Source organism: Fundulus heteroclitus, chromosome 2 (genome assembly GCF_011125445.2).
Source record: "Fundulus heteroclitus isolate FHET01 chromosome 2, MU-UCD_Fhet_4.1, whole genome shotgun sequence".
Taxonomy (NCBI): Eukaryota; Metazoa; Chordata; class Actinopteri; order Cyprinodontiformes; family Fundulidae; genus Fundulus; species Fundulus heteroclitus.
In genome coordinates, this window is record NC_046362.1 from 30,687,462 (window position 1) to 30,706,335 (window position 18,874).

The 18,874-nt window shown below is 40.3% G+C and overlaps 1 protein-coding gene across 3 annotated transcripts in view; it reads right to left on the reverse strand.

Moving 5' to 3' along the window:
• chka (choline kinase alpha) overlaps window positions 1-16,143 on the reverse strand; it is a 32,309-nt gene extending 16,166 nt beyond the window's left edge. The window contains exons 1-3 of one of the 3 annotated variants that reach the window (XM_012867560.3): window positions 15,602-16,143; window positions 13,878-13,986; window positions 10,855-10,908 (exon numbers count right to left, since the gene is read on the reverse strand). In XM_012867560.3, the coding sequence (XP_012723014.1) occupies window positions 10,855-10,908; window positions 13,878-13,986; window positions 15,602-15,837 (399 nt within the window). In that variant the 5' untranslated portion in view covers window positions 15,838-16,143. Of the gene's footprint in view, window positions 1-10,854; window positions 10,909-13,379; window positions 13,684-13,877; window positions 13,987-15,601 lie in introns of those variants that run through there. The other 2 variants (XM_012867562.3, XM_012867561.3) reach the window with 2 other exon arrangements.
• Between the last annotated feature and the right edge of the window lie 2,731 nt (window positions 16,144-18,874).

Sequence of the window (18,874 nt, forward strand, 5' to 3'; positions counted from 1 at the left end):
CCCAATGCCGACACTTTCAATGACTCGTTTCACCTCCCGTCTATTGTACAGAGAGGACCCAGACCGGGGGGGGGGGGGGGGGGATTGCCAAGCAGGCTGGACCTCACTGAAAGATTTCAAATGAGCAGAAGCCTAACAAGCTGAGGTTCATGACTAAAAGCGATCGGTGGTATGCTGGTCCGTGGGAAAATTTGGTTGGTATCTGTGACGTTTCTAATTGTATTTCCTGGAAGCAGAGGACCAACCGAGCCCCAGTTCAATGCCTACCTGCAAACACTGTACTGGGAAAAGTCCAGAATTATCCCTCATTTTAGAACACGTTGCTTTAAAGTAGCCAGAGTTTCTTAAAATGAAGAACATCCTTGATCAACTGTTGAGAACTTGGAGGGTTATACTTTGAACTATGGCCGCTTTTTCTCCCAGTCTTTATCAGCAGTCAATAAATAAAATCAATAAATGTCTTATAAATGAGGAATATCAACTCCTCATCTGAACTGCGTGATTTCAAGTTCCTGTGCATCAGTGTTCCTGAATATTAGTGTGTAAACTCAGTACCTAAAACTCCTTGAAGAAAGGAGCTGAGTCCTGGGTGAATACAAAATGTTTGCCTCATATCACAGAGTTATGAATAACTCAAACATAAATACAAAAAAAACGGTGAAAGAACAAGGGGTGTGTCATGTACATTTTAGCAAACAACCAGTTTTTATGTGGATATTTTGATACTTAGCAGCTTTTCACAAATAACCCAAATAACTTTATTTAACAGAGTTTTTTTTATGAAAGAAGGACTCTCTCAGGTTTTAAGCCAAGTATTTGCTGTTTTTGTTTTCATTTTCTAAAATCATGACTTTCAGAAACTGTTTACTGTTAACATCCAAGGGGGGTTATTTTTTTATTTTCACTTATGCATAAATTGGACAATATGCTGTCTGGGTTCGGTAAACGAAAAGCAGCCAAAACAACCAAAGAATGAAAAAACCTGAAGAACTACTTATTAATATCACTCTAAAACATAAAAAAAACTTTAATTCCTTTAAGGCGAGTCTTGAAGAAACAAGATTTGGTTTAAACTTTTTGCACAGTGCTGAGTTTTTTTAATAAATTCAATTATATAAGTTGCTTGGACTATTTCCTCAATGTTGTTGTCCTAAAACCTGAAGACGATTGACATTACAGTATGAGATCTGAAGAAACCAGAGACAAAAAAACTTTTCTATTATACTTTTATTTAGCATTTTTTTTTAATATGTTGGTTTAACAACTATGTAAAACTAAGTATTAAATTAAAAAAAATCTTTCCAGATCTGCAAGAGGTTGGCGGAAAGAAAAACACCACATGTTATTCCAACAGTCTAACTTGGATGGCCGTTAATGAAATAGCTGCAAATGTTTAACGCTAAGATTTGTGATCTTTGGCACATAAGAAGGCGGGAATGTCTTTCACACAGATCTTCCAGCAGGAAAGCAGCTCAATGAAAACAAAAGTACTCACTTTGTGGCCTCTGAGATGCTTGGAGCCAAACTGTGATGAACCTCTGAAAAACAACATTATTCTGGAGCACCAACACAGAAACTCTGCACTAAACGAACTCCTCAGAGGTCGCCTGGATTTTAACATGATAAGGCTTCAGGCCGAAAAGGTGAATGTTCAATAGGAATCAGTTTTAAAGCGACAGTGATAAACTGCTCAGTTTTAACACTGTGGGAAAAAAAAAGACTGAAACAAGCTAAATTAACTTCAAGCTTTAATGTAAAACAACTATATAGCAGCTATTGTTTCATCACTTTCTGTGCTGAATCAGTTGTCAAGGAAAATACAAAGTTATCATTAAAGACAAGCCGTGGTTGCTACCTTAGTATGTTTGTGGCATCTTTTTGTTTGGGTGCAAGCAGAAGCCCAATTAAGCTGCTGAATCTAGATTTAGTTTTATCTAATTTGAAAGTTTAAATGAAAACTTAGGAAGCAAATTTAGCCCCTACACAATTCTCCCCCTACCATTTGATCACAGCTGAAATCAAGACAGTTTGGATGTGGAATGTTTCCAGTGTGCCATCTTTCAATTCTGGTGCTCCTATAAAAACTCTAACGTCTGTTCCTATCTATCAGAAGTGGCGCCTAAAGTGGTTTTTCTGCCGGAGTAGGCCATTTTCTTTAGGATGTTCTGCGTTCTGAGATGGATTTACACACACTTTGGTTGTAAATGAGTGGTTATTTAAGATTTTGTTGCCTTTGCGTTATCTCCAGCCAGTTTAACTAATCTCCCCTGATTTTTAACACCAGCTTGGCATTTTCGTCCACACGACGACCACTGAATAAAAATCTTAACTTTTTCAGACGGTTGTCTGTAAATCTGTGAGATGCCTGTGACTGAAAATCCCTGCAGATCAGCCAGTTCTGAAACTCTAAGACCAGCCATGGAAACCAGCAACGACAACTATGTTACCCCGTTGTGATGCTCAGGCGCAACTTCAACCAGTCGCCTTCGCCACGTTTAGATATCTAAAATGCGTTGAGCGCCTGTCCCATGATTGGTCGATTCGCGTTAGTATGTGTTAAGGAATTGAATGTGTAGCTAATAAAATGGTTGTTGATTGTAAGTTGAAAACTAGTATTATAAAAACAGGCACAGGCAAGAACGCCGGATAAATAAAAAGGGTCTCCTAAAACATCAAGAGCAATGTCCCTTATTGAGAATTTAGCTGGAGGAATGTAAACTGTTAAGAAGGAAAGACTAAACTTTGAAACTGAGCTGTGCACTGGAGGTTTTCTATAACTGCTGTGGCAAATTGCTTTCACTATTTCTGGAGGTTCCCCATTGTTGGAGTCCGTGAAGCGGTTTGTGAGATAAAAATCAGTTTTGCCTTTGACTTTCTTAATTCTTGTAAACCAGAAGCCAAATGTACGAAGCCAACTGAAGCTAATTTTTATACATATACATTATATACATTGGTATATCAAGAAAAATCTACCAGGTTGTTCAGCAATTATAGGAAGAGTTCAATTGTTCTATTTCCAACACACTGATTACTGAAATAGATATACTGTTATACCTTGACTTACGAGTGTCCCAGCTAACAAGTTCCTCGAGATACAAGCCGTCTCTCAGTCGTTTTTTTTTCTTTTGACCTGAGAGCTAAAATTGGGTTTAAAATTGGGCTAACGAGCCGACTTCAGACATCCCACCACTTGTGGGCGGATGACACGGAGGAGACTGTTATCTCTACCAGATTGATAAAGGAAATGTTGGGAATGTAGGAGCAACTTTTCACACTTTATTCAGAAGTAACCCCCAGAGAAGGTTGCGACTAGGCGTGTGACGCCGCTATTTAACCATAGCCTAACTAATTTCAGAGACATTCTGAGAGGGAGGATCAAACATGTTAAAATGGAGAGATTTTTGATGAAAAACCCTGCAGATCAAAGTGAAGAAAATATGGCGAAAAGGAGAAAGGTCAGCATCTTTATGCTGTCGGACCTCCAAGGTAAACGCTGTATGTTAAACTGTATTTAATAAAAAACTTTATTTCAGAACATTCTACATTCATTACTGTAATTTTATACAACACTGCGTTTGTTATTTATAAGTACATTTTCTTAATAAAAACTATGTAATAAAAACCATGTTAAAAAATCCATGTGTTGTTTTTGGGGGTTCTAATGAATTAATGGCGTTTCTATACATTTTAACGGGGAAACTTGATTCGACACACAAGTAATTTTAATTAAGACCTCCGTCACAGAACCAATTAAATGTTAAGTCAAGGCACCACATGTAAAAAGACTTGTGGTGACATTTATATTAATACTAAAGAAAGAGAGAGATAGCTTTCTAACGCCTTTAAGTATCAAACCTCACGGTAGAATGAAAATAATTTTAAATCCAAATTTCTTAGGAGTTTCTTAGAAGTCAAAATAATGTGCATCAAATTGAGACTTTACTTCCGTGTCCAGGGATGGTAGTATTGGTGTGATTTCTTACAGTAACGCAAAGGTAGACAGGGAGACTGAGATGAATTAATAGAATGTAGCATTGGATGAGTTTATGCACTAAAGGGTCTCATTGAAGACTATGAACAGAGTGATAGGTGAGACTGTTATAGTTTATAATAAAGCACAAACCTCACATCCTGAGAATGCAAACTACCCTCCATACAGATGTTTCTGGGGATAATGAATAATAGCTTCCTATCCCTGTGTGAGTAATGCTTTTAAAAGTATTTCCTCTGGATCATAAGGGACGAGCTCTCCAAATAACTGAATGATTTTAAACAACAGATCCTTCTGCAGCTCCCTCTCTTTCCGTTGCTCAAACAATGCTGTCTGTGGTTACATAAGCCCTTATCTGCAGCGTGCTGATCACACGCACTTTCAAATCCCCAACATGAATTATCCACATTACCATAATCATCTTGACACAAATACTGCCAGATGACTAACCAGCTGACAGGGAGCCTACCTTTATTTAAACCAAACTGATTCTGCTTTATCTTTTAAAAATAAAGATAAAGACAAAAAATTAAATGCCTATTTTTTTTAAATAAGCAAAATTATATGTGTCTAATATTAAAAGATTACCAAAATTATGCTTCTGTGGGAGCATGGTTTGTTTTAAACTGGGACAAACTGAGATCGCTCCTCTTCTTTTCTCCTGAAATCTGATCTGTCCACGTCTGCTGCCCCTCTCATGTTCTCATCAATTACAATGGCTTGCTTAAGTATACTTAACCCTTAAATTTCTTCGCATTTTGGCACAATATGTAACCACACCTTGACGTATTTCAATGGGATGTTTTGTGCTGGGCTAGCACAAAGTAATGAATAGTTGTGAAGTGAAAAGAAAAGGATATAAGGTTGCCAACGGTTTTTTATTTCTTTTCACAAAAGCAAATTAACAAATCACTATGGATTTGCAAAAATCATCAGGAAATTTATACGCAGTAGTGGAACACTTTTGTACATGTTTTCTTTTTATTTGCTAGAGCCAATAAAGCTGTTAGAATGAATGATTTTTTTTTTACATTAAAACACTTATATAACTGAATTTCTAATATATTCAAAACCAGTTCTAATGTTTTTACATTAAGAAAAATCCGATTCTAATAGAAAATAATGTAACAGAGGACAATTGCGCAGAAGCTTTCGCTGTATTTAATTTTTATTTTGTTGCGTATCCACCAGGCCGTTTGTTGTGGACTGTAGGAAGCTTCAAAGCCAGCCTTCTGACTGAACCCTGCTGCTCACATATTGACCGTCTGGCAGCAACGCCGTCCTCCATTAACCCCTGTTTCACTTCCCCTGACCTAGTTTAAATGTCAGCTTTCTCTTCACTTGTTTGATTTGTCTCGCTCTCCCTGCATCCTTTGAGAAGTCAGCTATGAACTAGTTAACGCCCACCAAGGCTCCTTGTGGCTGAGAAGCAGGAGGATTTCACAAAGCCTAACAAAGACCTCCCACCCACTGCTTCCTGAAGCTAAACCGGAAGCACATGCTTCCTGTTGTAAAGCTGGCATCCTCTGCTCGCGTACCCAGTCACGTCGTTTTTCGCCGTTAGAGCACACTGGGTCTGACGCCAGCTCTGCTCCTGCTTCGTATTCGATTACGAATCGTTACTCCGGGTCACGTTTCACTGCTGCTGCTCCGCTCTGAGGCGTTTTTGCGGCTGGTCTCGGAGAGATGCTGCAGGTGCATCGTGACTTGGCGACAGCTGCTGCTGTGACCTCGATGCTTATCAAGCCCAGCTAGGCGTGTAAATAAGCCAGAGAAGGGGGGGGGGGGCGGCGTTAACGGAGTCCAGACTGGTCAAATCCATCTGAACTGAGCAGGAATACGGTGGTGACACATTCCTTGAACTCGTCTGTCGCCAGTGAACAAAACACCGATAGGGGGTAGTTACATAACACTATCTATTCCCCCACAACAGACTGCAACAGTTTACATACACAAGCTATTATGTCCTGTATTTCATGTAATAATCAACAAATATTGTCCAGTAAATGTATAAAATAAAATGAGCAAAAAAGCTTAAATAAATAACTACCATTTTACCTGTTTGTGGTTCTCTTATATTTTATTGTTTTTACATGGCACGAGTGTTCAATTCATACAACCATGCTTTTTACAATAACAAGAACAGCTATTCTAACAACATACATTAATAGCTGAGAAAAGTACTAGATTGAGAAGGTTTGGTGTTTTATATTAGGACTGGATGCCTTTTATTTGAGCACCTGGGGGGAAAAAATAACTTTAAAAATTTAAAAGCAGCTCAATTCGGGTTTGACCGAAAAAAAAAAAGTGTTTTACACCTTAAATTACGAATGGGAAGCTTCAAATTACGCTGCACAATATACTGAAATATTAGTCTAGAGAACCCACGCATGCACAGGGCAAACATAGAGACACAGAACAAAAAAACACGCAGGCACTCACACCTAAGGGTATAATGGAGAGACCAATAAACCTAATAGTCTAAAGAACCTGTAGGGAACCCACGCATGCACAGGGGGAACATAGAACATGCAAACTCCATGCAGAACGACCACAGGCCAGTTAAGTTAAGATGAACTCTGACTCTTCTAGTTCAAAGATCAGTACTGGTGGCCCTTTGTATGACAACACCAATGAAGTAGCTGTTTGATACCGGCTGTATACCAAGAAAATATCTGATTAGTTAATTATTTAGGTATAAACAGTTACAGATGGTATAAACTCAATATGTCTGAAAAACAGTGTTGACAGGTTATAGGTAGTACACTGCAGACTGTAAAACCATGACGTATATACAGGATAGGGTAGAATTAAACCACATTTGGCTTCCTCCTGCCCTGTAAGTGGGATACATTTAATTTCTAACTTGTTTTTATCCTTAATAATTCCAGTTTGGTCATGCAAACGTTCCATGTTTAAAGGATGTCCCGCAAATCAAAGGCTACGACTTCTTACGTTAACTACCAGCAGGAAGGGTTGGGAGTTTTTCTTACATCTAATTGCAGGAAAGAAACTGTAAACAGTATACTCCACGAGCTTTCGCAATCAAAAATCTGTCTGCGGTACTAATAAGGGGCAATATTTCTGCATATTTTAGCACTTATGGGTCTCTTTTGTTTACCATCATTAGCGCAGTTTCACTGCGTCTCCAGCCTTTGGGGCTAATGTGCTGCGGTAACGTCTCCTAAGGCGTTTATTCCACGTCACTCTAATCCAGATCGGATCTACCTTGACCAGACAGCATTGTCTGGAAAGCCGAACCTGGCCACTGACACAGGGTCAGTTCTGCATTAGCCTGGATTAGAGCCACGAAAAGCCACCGAGGAGCAGCAGTAGTCTTTAGGGAAAGATGCCAAGGTGGTAATGACAGCTAAGTGACTGATGACCTCAGCGCCAACACATGACCAAGAGTCATTGTTTAGCTTTTCCAGCATGTGGCTCGAAGGTCACAATCACATGATGCGCTGTAAGGCAGCGTTTTCCAGGTCAGTGGGTCTTGGAGCTGGAGGGCTGCGTGTTGTAAAGGTTGCTTCCACCAACAGCGTAGTTTGGCTTGTCTGTGTTCATCTGCTGAACCTGAACCATGCTGATGATGAGCTTTGTTTAATGGATAAACAACCACCGCTGTTACAACTGTGCGTGTCAGCATGTTGGCTTCCTGTCTACTTCTTAGGGAAGGATATTAAACAGCGGAGGATCCGAACGTCATTAGGTAGTCGGGTGATGTCTTGTCAATATAAAAGTTGTCAAACTTTAAATCTGCATGCACGACGTGGCATCGCGCGATCCTTAATCAGTTTACGTCCTCAACACAAAAGGAGTCTGCTTAGATGCTGGATTGGATCCCACATGTTGGAACTGTAAAAAATACCAGGCTCTCAACCCCAGTCAAGGACATACAACGATATGGAAAGCCAAAAGGTATTAAGGAGCATGCAAACCATGCAAAACTGCTTATTTGGATGAACATTAGCTACAGTGCTGCAAAAAGGTCTTGGATTAACCCTTGTTTCTTTATATGTAACATAAAGACATCTTGTTAAATCTCCTCTTAAGATTTCTAAAGGATGTTTATATTTTCTTTGTTGACTTCGGCTGCTTTTTGGTATCATTGGTATCATAACCAACCTTTGAATAAGATTAGAAACTACTTTATTGTCCCACAATGGGGGAATTCACAATTTATCCCTCCAGCAGAAACAGGTTCCTAAATCTAAGGGCTAAAACATAAATGCCAGTGGAATAATTTGTTCTTATTTTTTTAGATTAATCTCAAAATTACCCAACCATAAAGTAGTTTGGCAGTCAAACAGTAGCCAAAAGAAAAGTGATTTCCAAAGGGGTGTTAGCTTAAAAGGTGTTATATTCTCATTTTCTAGGAAATATTGCACAGCAACCTGCCAGGGCCAAGAACAAGAACTGAATAGAAATAAGAAAAAGAACCATAGATGATGTGTTTAAAAGGTGTTTAAGCATTAAAAATGTAAAAAAGTGGACAGAAAATTTGAAAGGGAAACAAACAAAAAAATCTTAATTGCAACAGAACAATTGATTTAAACAAAGATAAGCGGCAGGTTTGGTTCAGTCAGGCCGTATGAATGTTTCACTTTTGCTTATTTTCATATTATAAATTGCAAATCCTAAACCAGACTTTTAACCTTTAAACCAGAGGTTAAGCTGTTTCCCTTTTAGACCTTTTTAATCAAAGCACATGGCTCTATGAATATTTTTGAAAAACCGACTGACAAAAAGCATAAAGAAACTCCTTCTTCACTATATGGACGCTCTTGTTTTGAAGAAGGAAAACATTGCCGCTGTGCTGTATGAAAATTTAAAAACAGTTCACGCTATTGCAGCAATGGTGGCTTTGTGCTTTGCAATGAGGCCGAACTCCATTGTTTAAGAATTAACGGGTTAAAACACGGACGGGGAAACAATGGGATGGACCAAAAACATTTCTCATCTTTGTTTTTAAGAGTCATGCAGTGCCAGTGGGTTAGAGAGGCGGGTAGGGGGTTAATCTACTGGGAACATGCGGTGCTTTAGTAAAGATTTTCTACCCTTTTAACTTTTTTTTTTGCCACGTTGTCGCATTACAGTAACAAACTTTGATATATTTTATAGAGATTTTATGCAATAGACCATAATAAAGTGGTGCTTAACTAGAAAGTGGAAGGAAATATTTTGAAGCTCCACATATAGATTGATTTTTTTTACTTTCTTGTTTGCAAAAATCACTAAGGCTCAGTTCAGACTGAATAGGGAGTGTGAAGTTTCCATGTCTAGCCACAGATTTTCAATTTAAGGTCTGGACTTTGACTGGGCCATTCTAACACATGAATACGATTTGACTTAAGCCATTTCATTCTAGCTGTCCGCATGTCTGGGGCAATCCTGTTGGACAATTAACCTCCACCCCAGTGTCAAGCCTTTTGCAGCCTTGGTTCTATTTCAATACCTCCCAGGATTTAGCTCCAACAATCTTCCCATCAGCTCTATCCAGCTTCCTTGAGCAAAAGCATTCATAGTGGATATTGCTGCCACCTCCAGATGTCACGTTTGGGATTGTTTCCAATCCCCTGGCCTTTTTTATTTCTTCTCTGATTTATGTTCTTCTTCTTGCCTGGCCTGTCAAGTAGATCTGCAGTTGTGCCAAACTCTTCCCGTTTTCAGATAATGGACTGAACTAGGACTGCAGCTATTGATTATTCAAGTAATCACTTAATCTGAAAAGAGATACTTTTTGTAAATTAACAGAGCTCAATAAACAAGCATTTTGAACTTACAAAGAACAAACGTTTATTGAACATTTTAAATTGATTGTAAATGGCAAAACATGTCAACAAAACTCCATCTTACAACATGGCAATGTGATTATTACGGTCCTAATTAAATTGTCATGTTTAACAGGAGATTTTTTGTTTTTACAGAATTTAAACCAGGTGAAGCTAAAACAATGCCATTTGAGGAGTTCTGATTAGAGCATATCGACAGGCAAAGAAGGTTTTTCCATCTTAAATGCAAAATGTATATAATTTATGCACCGTTCTGCCTTAATTACTGCTCTAAGTGGGTTGTTTTTTTTTTCAGCAAATGCTATGTTTCACAGTCTGTATACTTCACTTAATTATTTGATTACTAAATTAGTTGACAATTACTTCAATAATCAATTAATCACAATTAATCCCTTTGTTTCAGCTAAAGAATGGTCAGAGCTCTTCAAGATGTAAAAAGCTGGGGAGGTTGTTTTCTGACCCAAACCATTCGTTAGGCTTTTCCAGAACTTTCTCCCTGATCTGCCTAAAATGTCACTTGGTCTTCAAGATGCTGTTTGTTCACTAATGTTCTCTAAAAAGGCCTTCACAGAACAGCTGGACTTATTCTGAGATGAAATCCCACACAAGCTAGCTTGTGGCAAGTCGTCCAGCTTCATTGGTATCAGAAGAACGAGGCGGAATATAAATGCACGCTGCACCATTCAGATTTTTATTTGTGAAACATTTGGAAAGGCGCACGTCGTTTTCTTTATGCTTCACAGTTATGAGTTCCTTTGTGTTGGTCTATCACATAAAATCCCAACCAAACACACTGAGGTTTGTGCTTGTAGCATCACCAGAGGGCTATGAGTAGGTTACAGTAAGTTTAAAGAATTCTTTCTGTATCTCCTTAAATGTTTGACTCTGCAGTGTGAGCAGAGGAGCGTGTGGATCCTCAGCAACAACAAAAAAGTGAATTCAGAAGGAGTGAAGAAACAGTTCATACATCAAGTGGAGCCTGGCACATCCTAGTATGGGCTGTGTGATGTAGACCGCCTCCAGGGCAGAGAAACAAACTGTATGGCAGCACCGTCATCAGTTACTTACTTGGAAGTCATTGTCTTTGTTTGACTGTCGGGAGTCCCCTTTATTACAGGACATCTATAAACAAGAGAAAAAGGAAAGAACTGTCCGTGAATAAAGGCGAAGCCAACCATGGAGTATCATCATCATCATCCCAACCCCCCCAGACCCTTCCTGCAGTACAAACAGTACAGTATGAGTTCAAACACACACCAATTCTTTTAGGCATTAAACAGCTCATCTTCCTTTCACTGCCCACTTTTGATCCCCGAACCCAGACAGAGAAAAGAGTGCAGAGAGTTAAAAAAAAGAATAGGAAAAAACAAAAAAAAACCTTGCTGCCAGATGTTTACTGTCGATTAATTCAACTTTCTCATAATCCAGCGTTGCATATCTTCACTGCCGAGAAACGCCGCCTCCCGAGCGGCGGGAGCGGGTTCAATCATTAGCGGCTGTGCACATAGACGCCGCCGTCTGACTTCTTTAATCATATTAGCTTTTTGATTAGACGTCACTAATTCCTGCTGAGAGGCAGCGGAGAAAGCCGCGGTTGCCTTGGTGAAGGACGCGGCGCTTCGGGGTCGTTCAGACGTCCCGAGCAATAAAATCTGTTTACACACCCATTAGCAATTAGGCAGACTGGAGTTAATAACTTAATGCAGGTCTCATTAAGTCGGCGGTTAATGTGTACTGGGATCTAAATTGCTTTGAAAGGCTGCCTGTAACTTTATTTCGGCCCTTGCTTTTATTTATTGTAAAACCAAATTGCAAACTGCCTGCAGGTGATTAGTCGATGCAGTGCTGCTGTCTCAAAGCTCCCCGACCTTTATCAGTCGTCCTCTGAAAAGACTGGCCAGGCTTTATCTTTTGATGAGTTTCTCCCATCCGCGCAACAGGATGAGTCTGTCGTCGTGGAACTGTGGACTCAACAGACACATGTGTAACGTTATCGGTCAAGAATACAGACATGGGAAAGTTAAAGTTTCTCTGTCATTATAATCGTTGGGAAAAACTAATAGCACTGATGTAACTTTCCTAGGACGTAAGAGATTACGGTTCAGCCAGGTACCGCTGATTAAGCGGGGGTCGCCGACAACAACGTCCGCCTCCTTAAAAGGAGCAACGGGTCGCTGTCGTTCATTCTGGGAAGGTTTATAAGGACGTTTCCAAACAATCTCAAGTCCGTCAAACTGCAGTCTACATGGAGCTGCACGATACATTTCACTGCAGTCAATCTCGCTGTTTCAGTTCATGCAACATTGCAATTGCAACGGTTGCAACATTTGGCTGTTAACAGAAGCACCGTGCATTGAAACTTTGCTATGTATCTAGTTGGAGGGATTTTCACCGTCTTTCATGCCCACACCTGATCCAGACACTAGCGACCGAGACGCTAAAGCTTATACTGGGTGGTGGGGACGTTGCAACAATGAAAGACAAACGAGGGACGAATGAGTAAAATATGGGTTAATAACAAATAATCCCATCGTTCAAATAGTCGATTGTGCAATTTAATGTTTCACAAGTTTCGTGCAGCCTTAGTGAAAATCATTTAGGATGGTCATCAGGTTGGACGTTACAGCAAATGGCCCCCATGCCCCCACCACCACCAACACAGGGCAGGCTGAGCAATGCCCAGATATTCAATTCAGTTACATTTTATTTATTTATTTATTTAGCGCCAGTTCATGATAAATGTCATGTCAAGGCACTTTTCAAAGTCAAATTCAATCAAATCATATAAACTGGAAGTTTACTTTAGTAGACTTTGTGGGCCTCAGTTAGCAGGTTATATGTTGAGGTTAGTGGGACAAGCCTGGCTTGTTTGGAGGGCCTGCTGGGATAAAAACTGTAGGACTTAGGTTAGCAGAGTTTGTCTAGGGGTCTGGAACATTATCCTTAGATACAGATATCAGGCATCCCTGTCTTTGGAGGAAAGCAAATGTACAGTATCAGAACGATAGCTCATACCGACGGTAAGCACGGAGGTGGAGAGATGATGATCTGGGCTTGTCCTGCAGTGCCAGGAGCCGGGCAGCTTGCAGCTCCTGCGTTAACACTGAGCTCATCGTTCAGCCAAAACGCTGTAGCGTAAAATCGGAGTAAATCTATTTGACAGCGGAAGCTCCCGCCCAAACGGAGCAATAGTGCAATACCGGTTAAATGTATTGCAGCGAAAACGACGTGCTGCTGTACTTTATTTTCCACATGGCTGCATTCATCCTGCAGAGCAAGCTTTATTTTTTCCCGGTGACTGTTAATCACAAGAGACGGCAAGCATTTAGAAGCTCCGCTGCTCTCTTTAAGCCGAGTGATCTGCTGATGTGCAGGTCTTGATTTGGTCCCCCCACTTAAAAAAAAAAAAAACACATCTTCACAAGAAGAAATCACAAGGCAGGGATTTAGAGAAGGAGAAAAAAAAAAAAAAGAGACAGCCTTGACTTTTTTTTTTTGTTACCCCTCCACTCTGTGTCTTCCTGGCGCTGCGCTACATGAGTGTGTGTTAAATCTTTACATTAGGCTGAGATTTCAGAGATCTCATACTGTACCGTGTTTTTTGGTGGGTTCACCTGGGAACAAGAGCGCCCAAGGCACGCTCCTTTGGGAAGCCTACGGCAAAGAACACATGCATGTACAGCCATGGGGGTACATCACTATGTACAACAATGGCTAACACGCACACACACACACGCACACACACACACACACACACGTGAAGGCATAACAACTACACATGCATGCACACTCTAACATAGGCATATGAGCTACAGGCGCACACACAACAGCGACCGTTGATGGTGGCACCGACACGTCACACTTGACCCCTGTAACACGAGTCATCTCTGAGATAAAGGCAAAGGTGGTTCTTACATCAAATAGGCTTTTTAGGTGAAGGAATTCTACATTTCTGCTGCTAAACGTGTGTAAAAAAAAAACTAGACTAAACATTGACGGGGGGGGGAGCTACTTTTTTTAGCTTTACGTCCTGGTGGTGGAGCCTGGCCTACTTTCTGTCTTTATTGTTGATGGACCGAAACAACTCCCACCTGCAGGATGGCCCCATAGAGGCGCAGCAGGACGTTCCTCGGCTCGTCCCCGACCGAGTCCAGGCTGTCGGGGAGGCTGCACAGAAAGAGCTTGTTGCTCAGACCGCCCCTGGAAGACAAAAAGCAGACACGCAGCGGGTGTGACTGCTGGACGGTTGTCAGGTGGGATGGTTTCTACTGGTTCTGGCGCGAGGCCTCAGAGCAGCTCGGCCTCCTGCTTAAAGCGACAGAGTCAGACTTGGCTCCGGAGCGGCAGTGAATCTTTTCATAGGGTCCAGAATAGAAACAGAGACATTTCCTGTGCGACACAGAAGGAAGTACTGAAAACATTTGTCAGCTTAAGGCAGGCGGTCAACTCTCTCTCTCTCTCTCTCAGCAAGTCAAGGCCTCTTTAGAGCTGTAGAGAGAACAGTGAGGAACATGTGCATCCGTATTTGCAGAGAAATAACTAAAGATCGGCGCCTGAAGCATCCAAAAGGGGCCAAAAAAATAAATAAATTGTATTTAAATTTGTAACTGAAGTACTTCTGTTTCTCTCCACATCTTGTTCCTCTTTGGAAAAAAACAGCATCTGCAACAATTTTCCTGAGTGCGGTCAAGTTTAGTTTCAAATGAAACATTTCAAAAATAAGACTTCTGCAAAAGAATAGGTTCCTGGCAAAAGTTTTAAGAATAAACAGCAAACAGGACCCTTTGATATGTCTATCAATTTTATTTAGAGCGCAGTTTCTGGCAAAAATTAAGATTAAAGTGACAAGTTTGATTGATGAGCCATCTTTAAGTCTGCTTCGGTTTTATAAAAAAAACTGCCAGAAATATATGTAAACATTGGTTTTAGATTCAAATCAAAGATTTTAACTTAAGATTACGCAGAACATAAGGACACCTGTTTCTGTCCGAGCCACGCCACTCAAATCCTCATGGGATAAATGTCAACACTCAACTCTAAATAGTACAATAACAATATTAAAAGGCACGTTGGAGGTGAAATAAGGATTGAAGTGATTTGTTTTACTGAATCTGACATCCAGAAGTCTACATCGGCATGACCTTTCAAAAAACTGACCTGGAATTCGTTTCAGGCACTTTCTATTGGTGCATTAACTTTAGGCTTAAAATCAAACAATCACGCTAACATCTTTGTAATACACACAGCATTCCTGTTCCTGGCCAAAACCAGCTATTACTCAACATGTTACTCACAATGACTGTATCAGAAAGCTTTTTTTTTTTTTTGGGTGGGGGGATGAGATTAACATCTGTTTTTCGACATGCTGAAGTCTGTGCCAATTTTTACAAAAAAAATATCATAAGCTAAGATTTGAAGTTTTCAATTGAGGTATAAATAATGAATTTAGGTTGAAATTCAACATTTAAGCTGACGTGCCTGCTGAAGTATAAAGATATTCCTGTTTCTGGCTGACCCATATGGGGGATATACAGCAAAACTAACCCCCCAAACACTACATTTACCAAATTAAAGGGTAACCTGGTGGGCAACAATGAAACATTACAGTTTTTAGTAACTGAATCAATAACAGATGCATTCAGACTCTTTCAATCCTTTCAGCAGCACGAACATCGTCTTGTCACATGGCTCCTTCTGGCTCATTATCATTGGTTTGAGTCTGACTTCATCTTTGCACACAATAGAGCAACAGAAAGGCTGGCCCAAGCACCTCAATCACATGCCTATCACACATGCAGAGCGAACGCGTTGCAACCTTATGACGGTGATCTGGAAGTCCTCCTCGGCCAGTCTCCTCCAGGCTCCGTGCAGGAACTCCCTGCACCACAGATAAGCCTTGCGGCTGGTCTCCAGGTCCGGCTGGCCGGGGCGGACCAGATCCTTGGAGTCCTCCTGGGTGTCGGGCAGGACGTGCAGGGCGTTCTCGGTCACCAGAAGGCCCAGCGACATTGAAGGGGAAGACGAAACCCCGTTGATAAAATTGGTTTTCATGTTTGTTAAATTTTCTCTATAGAGATGTTATAAGGGAGGGGGAAAAATGAGCAAGAAAAAAAAAACCCGCAGTCTCCACGTTTTGGATTGTGTCGCAGGTGGATTTAATTCCTTTATCTCACGAAAGGAATATGAAAAGCAGATTGGTAAACGCTCTCTTTTTATTGTTTGTTAACACTGCTGGTTGTAGTGTCGGTTTTTTTTTTAAAAAAATTCAAAGAACGCAAATAGCGAAGATACACGACGAAATCGAGCCTGCGGTGGCAGAGAATGAATCGAGGCTGAGAGATGCGCAGAATACCAGTGAAGGGGGCGGGGCGCGGAGAGAGAGATGATAAAGCCCCGCCCCCTCTGCTCTCTGATTGGTGCATCAGAACCACAACAAACACGGCGTTGCATTCAAATAATATCGGACATTTAGATAAATTCGGAGAGGGTTCTTCGTGCAATTGTTCTTGTTTTAGGAAATATAACGATACGACTTCTTTAAAATATTTACAAAGTCACTTTAATGTGTTTAAAGTCAGATAGTCAACAAAGGCTGAGTCTATTCACCAAAGGCTAAATGTAGCAGCAATAAGACATTTCTAACAGACATCGGATGCCAGAGGAAATTTAAGTTACAAAGTTTATGATGTAGTGTCCTCCAAACCAATTCGAAGCTTTCCATTTACGAATAAGGATATTAAAGTCTAACTTAACCACCATACTTCTTTTCAGCAGTCTAGCTGTACAATGTTTGGATACGTTAAAGTCTACCCAGAGACCTTTTCGATATCAGCCACAGCAAAATTTGCATAACATCAATACAGGCTGCATCCTTTGAAGAAGTCGGCCCAATTGCGACACTCCCATAAGTCTATTTGATATGAAGGCATGAAATTTAGAATCCAAAAATAAGTTATCCCCAAACTATGTATCCCCTATTTTCAGCATTCTTTTTTCCTAGCAGCACTCTGGATTCCTTCTGTGCACATTTCTGCCACCATTCGGCCGCCCTGTATTTATTCTGTATCCCCCTGGTTTCCTGGTCGGTGATCAAAGCCGTTTTTACCCAGTCAGTTTATCGCATTCCTTAAAATGTCTTTCAATACAACACTCTATATTTTCTGACTTGAGTCTTTGAACGCAACACAGGCATGTGTCGCATTTCTGCCTCGTCTCTCACGTAGGAGGAAAATCCTCCCCAACAAAACCTCCAACATCATGAAAACCATGCGGCACTTCAAGGTTAATAGTTCTGTTCTACACCTGCAATACAGAGGAGCAGATAAGCCCAGTGTGAAAAAGAGAGCAGCGTTAAACTGAGGGAAGGATGGGACAGTTTTATCCTGACTTATGCAGTTTATATTCAGAGTACATTATTTACTGTACAGCCCTAAAATGCAAATTGATCTCTCAAAAGCTCGCTTTAGGACAATATCCTGCCAAAGGCAGTCGTAACTTTATACTATGTGGGTAACTTTATCGTCATTTGGTTTCTAAGAGACTTCAAACAGGATCTCATACGAAGATTACATCAGCAGTTTAAAATCTTATTATAAGAACCTTATTTACTTTGCAATTTGGTCAACAATTTGTACACAAACAAATTACCTCTTTATTTTCTTGCTGTAATTATAGATACAAAAAAAAAAATCAAGTTTTTAACGAAACATTTCCGGTCAGATGTAAATATCCACCCATCAAGGACCTAGAAGTGATTTTAATTTTGGGCTTCTGAGGATTCATCAAGATTTATTTATTTTGAATTTTATAAAGACATGTTCATACATGTAGTTTATAAATTTGAGTTGAAGTCTGTCAGTTAAACCAGTTTTATGTCACCATGGACCAAGAAGGTTGCCAAGTTGCCAACCGCCGAGAAAAAGGCCCCTGTTCTTAAATCAACACTTCAAGCTCAACCGAATTCAATGCAGGCGCCCACTAGAGAAACATTTTATGGTCTGACAAGAGAAAGACTGCTATGTTTGGCCACAGTGGCCAGAAATAGGCTGTGTTTGAGAAAGTCTTGGTGAGGCTTTCAAACTAAAGAACACCGTAGTATCTCTCAAGTACAGTGGTGGTATACCACCACAGTATCATGCAGGGGGTCTTTTTTATCGGCATTGGTGTATTGCACAAAAATAAGAGCACAGTTGGAGACAAAGATTCCTACACAAGATACAGCAATGGAAACCAGTGCCTAGTTGTTGTAATCTTCAAGATCTCTTGAAATGATATATCACATCTATAAAGCTACTTATAAATTACTTTGTTTTTTTAAACCTGATATCTGACCAACTGGCTATTTGGCCAATTAAGCACAGCAACACTATAGTTATTAAACTAGGTTCTGGTTAATGTGTCAGTGCCAAGTCCTTTAGGTAAATGAAATCAGCGTTGTTAGCCAAGGAAGACATGAAGTGCTGTAAGACTGCTCAAACTGATGGTGGAAACTTCACATTGGACCTTGAGCACCTAGGGCTTTGTGCCTCTCCTTGTGGACATTTTCAAATAAAATGCTAAATTTCGTTTTAATCTTAAAAAATGTTTTGTCTCATAGGAAGCTGGTGAAGTTGTCACTGGTTGAGAAATGGCTTAAACAGGAAATGTCATGGCTCCAGTAGCCCTACAGTTGCAGGCCTGAATATCAGGTTTCCTTAGATATAGTCATAGTAATCAAAATGTACAGAAATAAATGTTTAGAATTTACTGCCTGATGTGCTAAAGATTACTAGACTAATGTAAAAGTTTCTGTTTTATGGACTGAAAGACAAGTGATCTTCATCAGAAAAATCACCAAGAATACTTTAAAAACTTCAAACAATCCACATACATTTTAAACAGATCCACGCTTTCTGCAGGAGTTTCACATATGAATTGGTCTGATCCGGGGCAGTAATGAGTCTGCATACAGACAGGACTCAGGAGGTGGATTGGCTGATCCACTGGTGTGGTCAGAAGCATCGAGGGTTTAACCTGCTAAAGACTGCAGAGATGATGTGGGATTTCCCAAGACTATCCCCATCGCTGCCTCCTCTAACCATCCTCATCA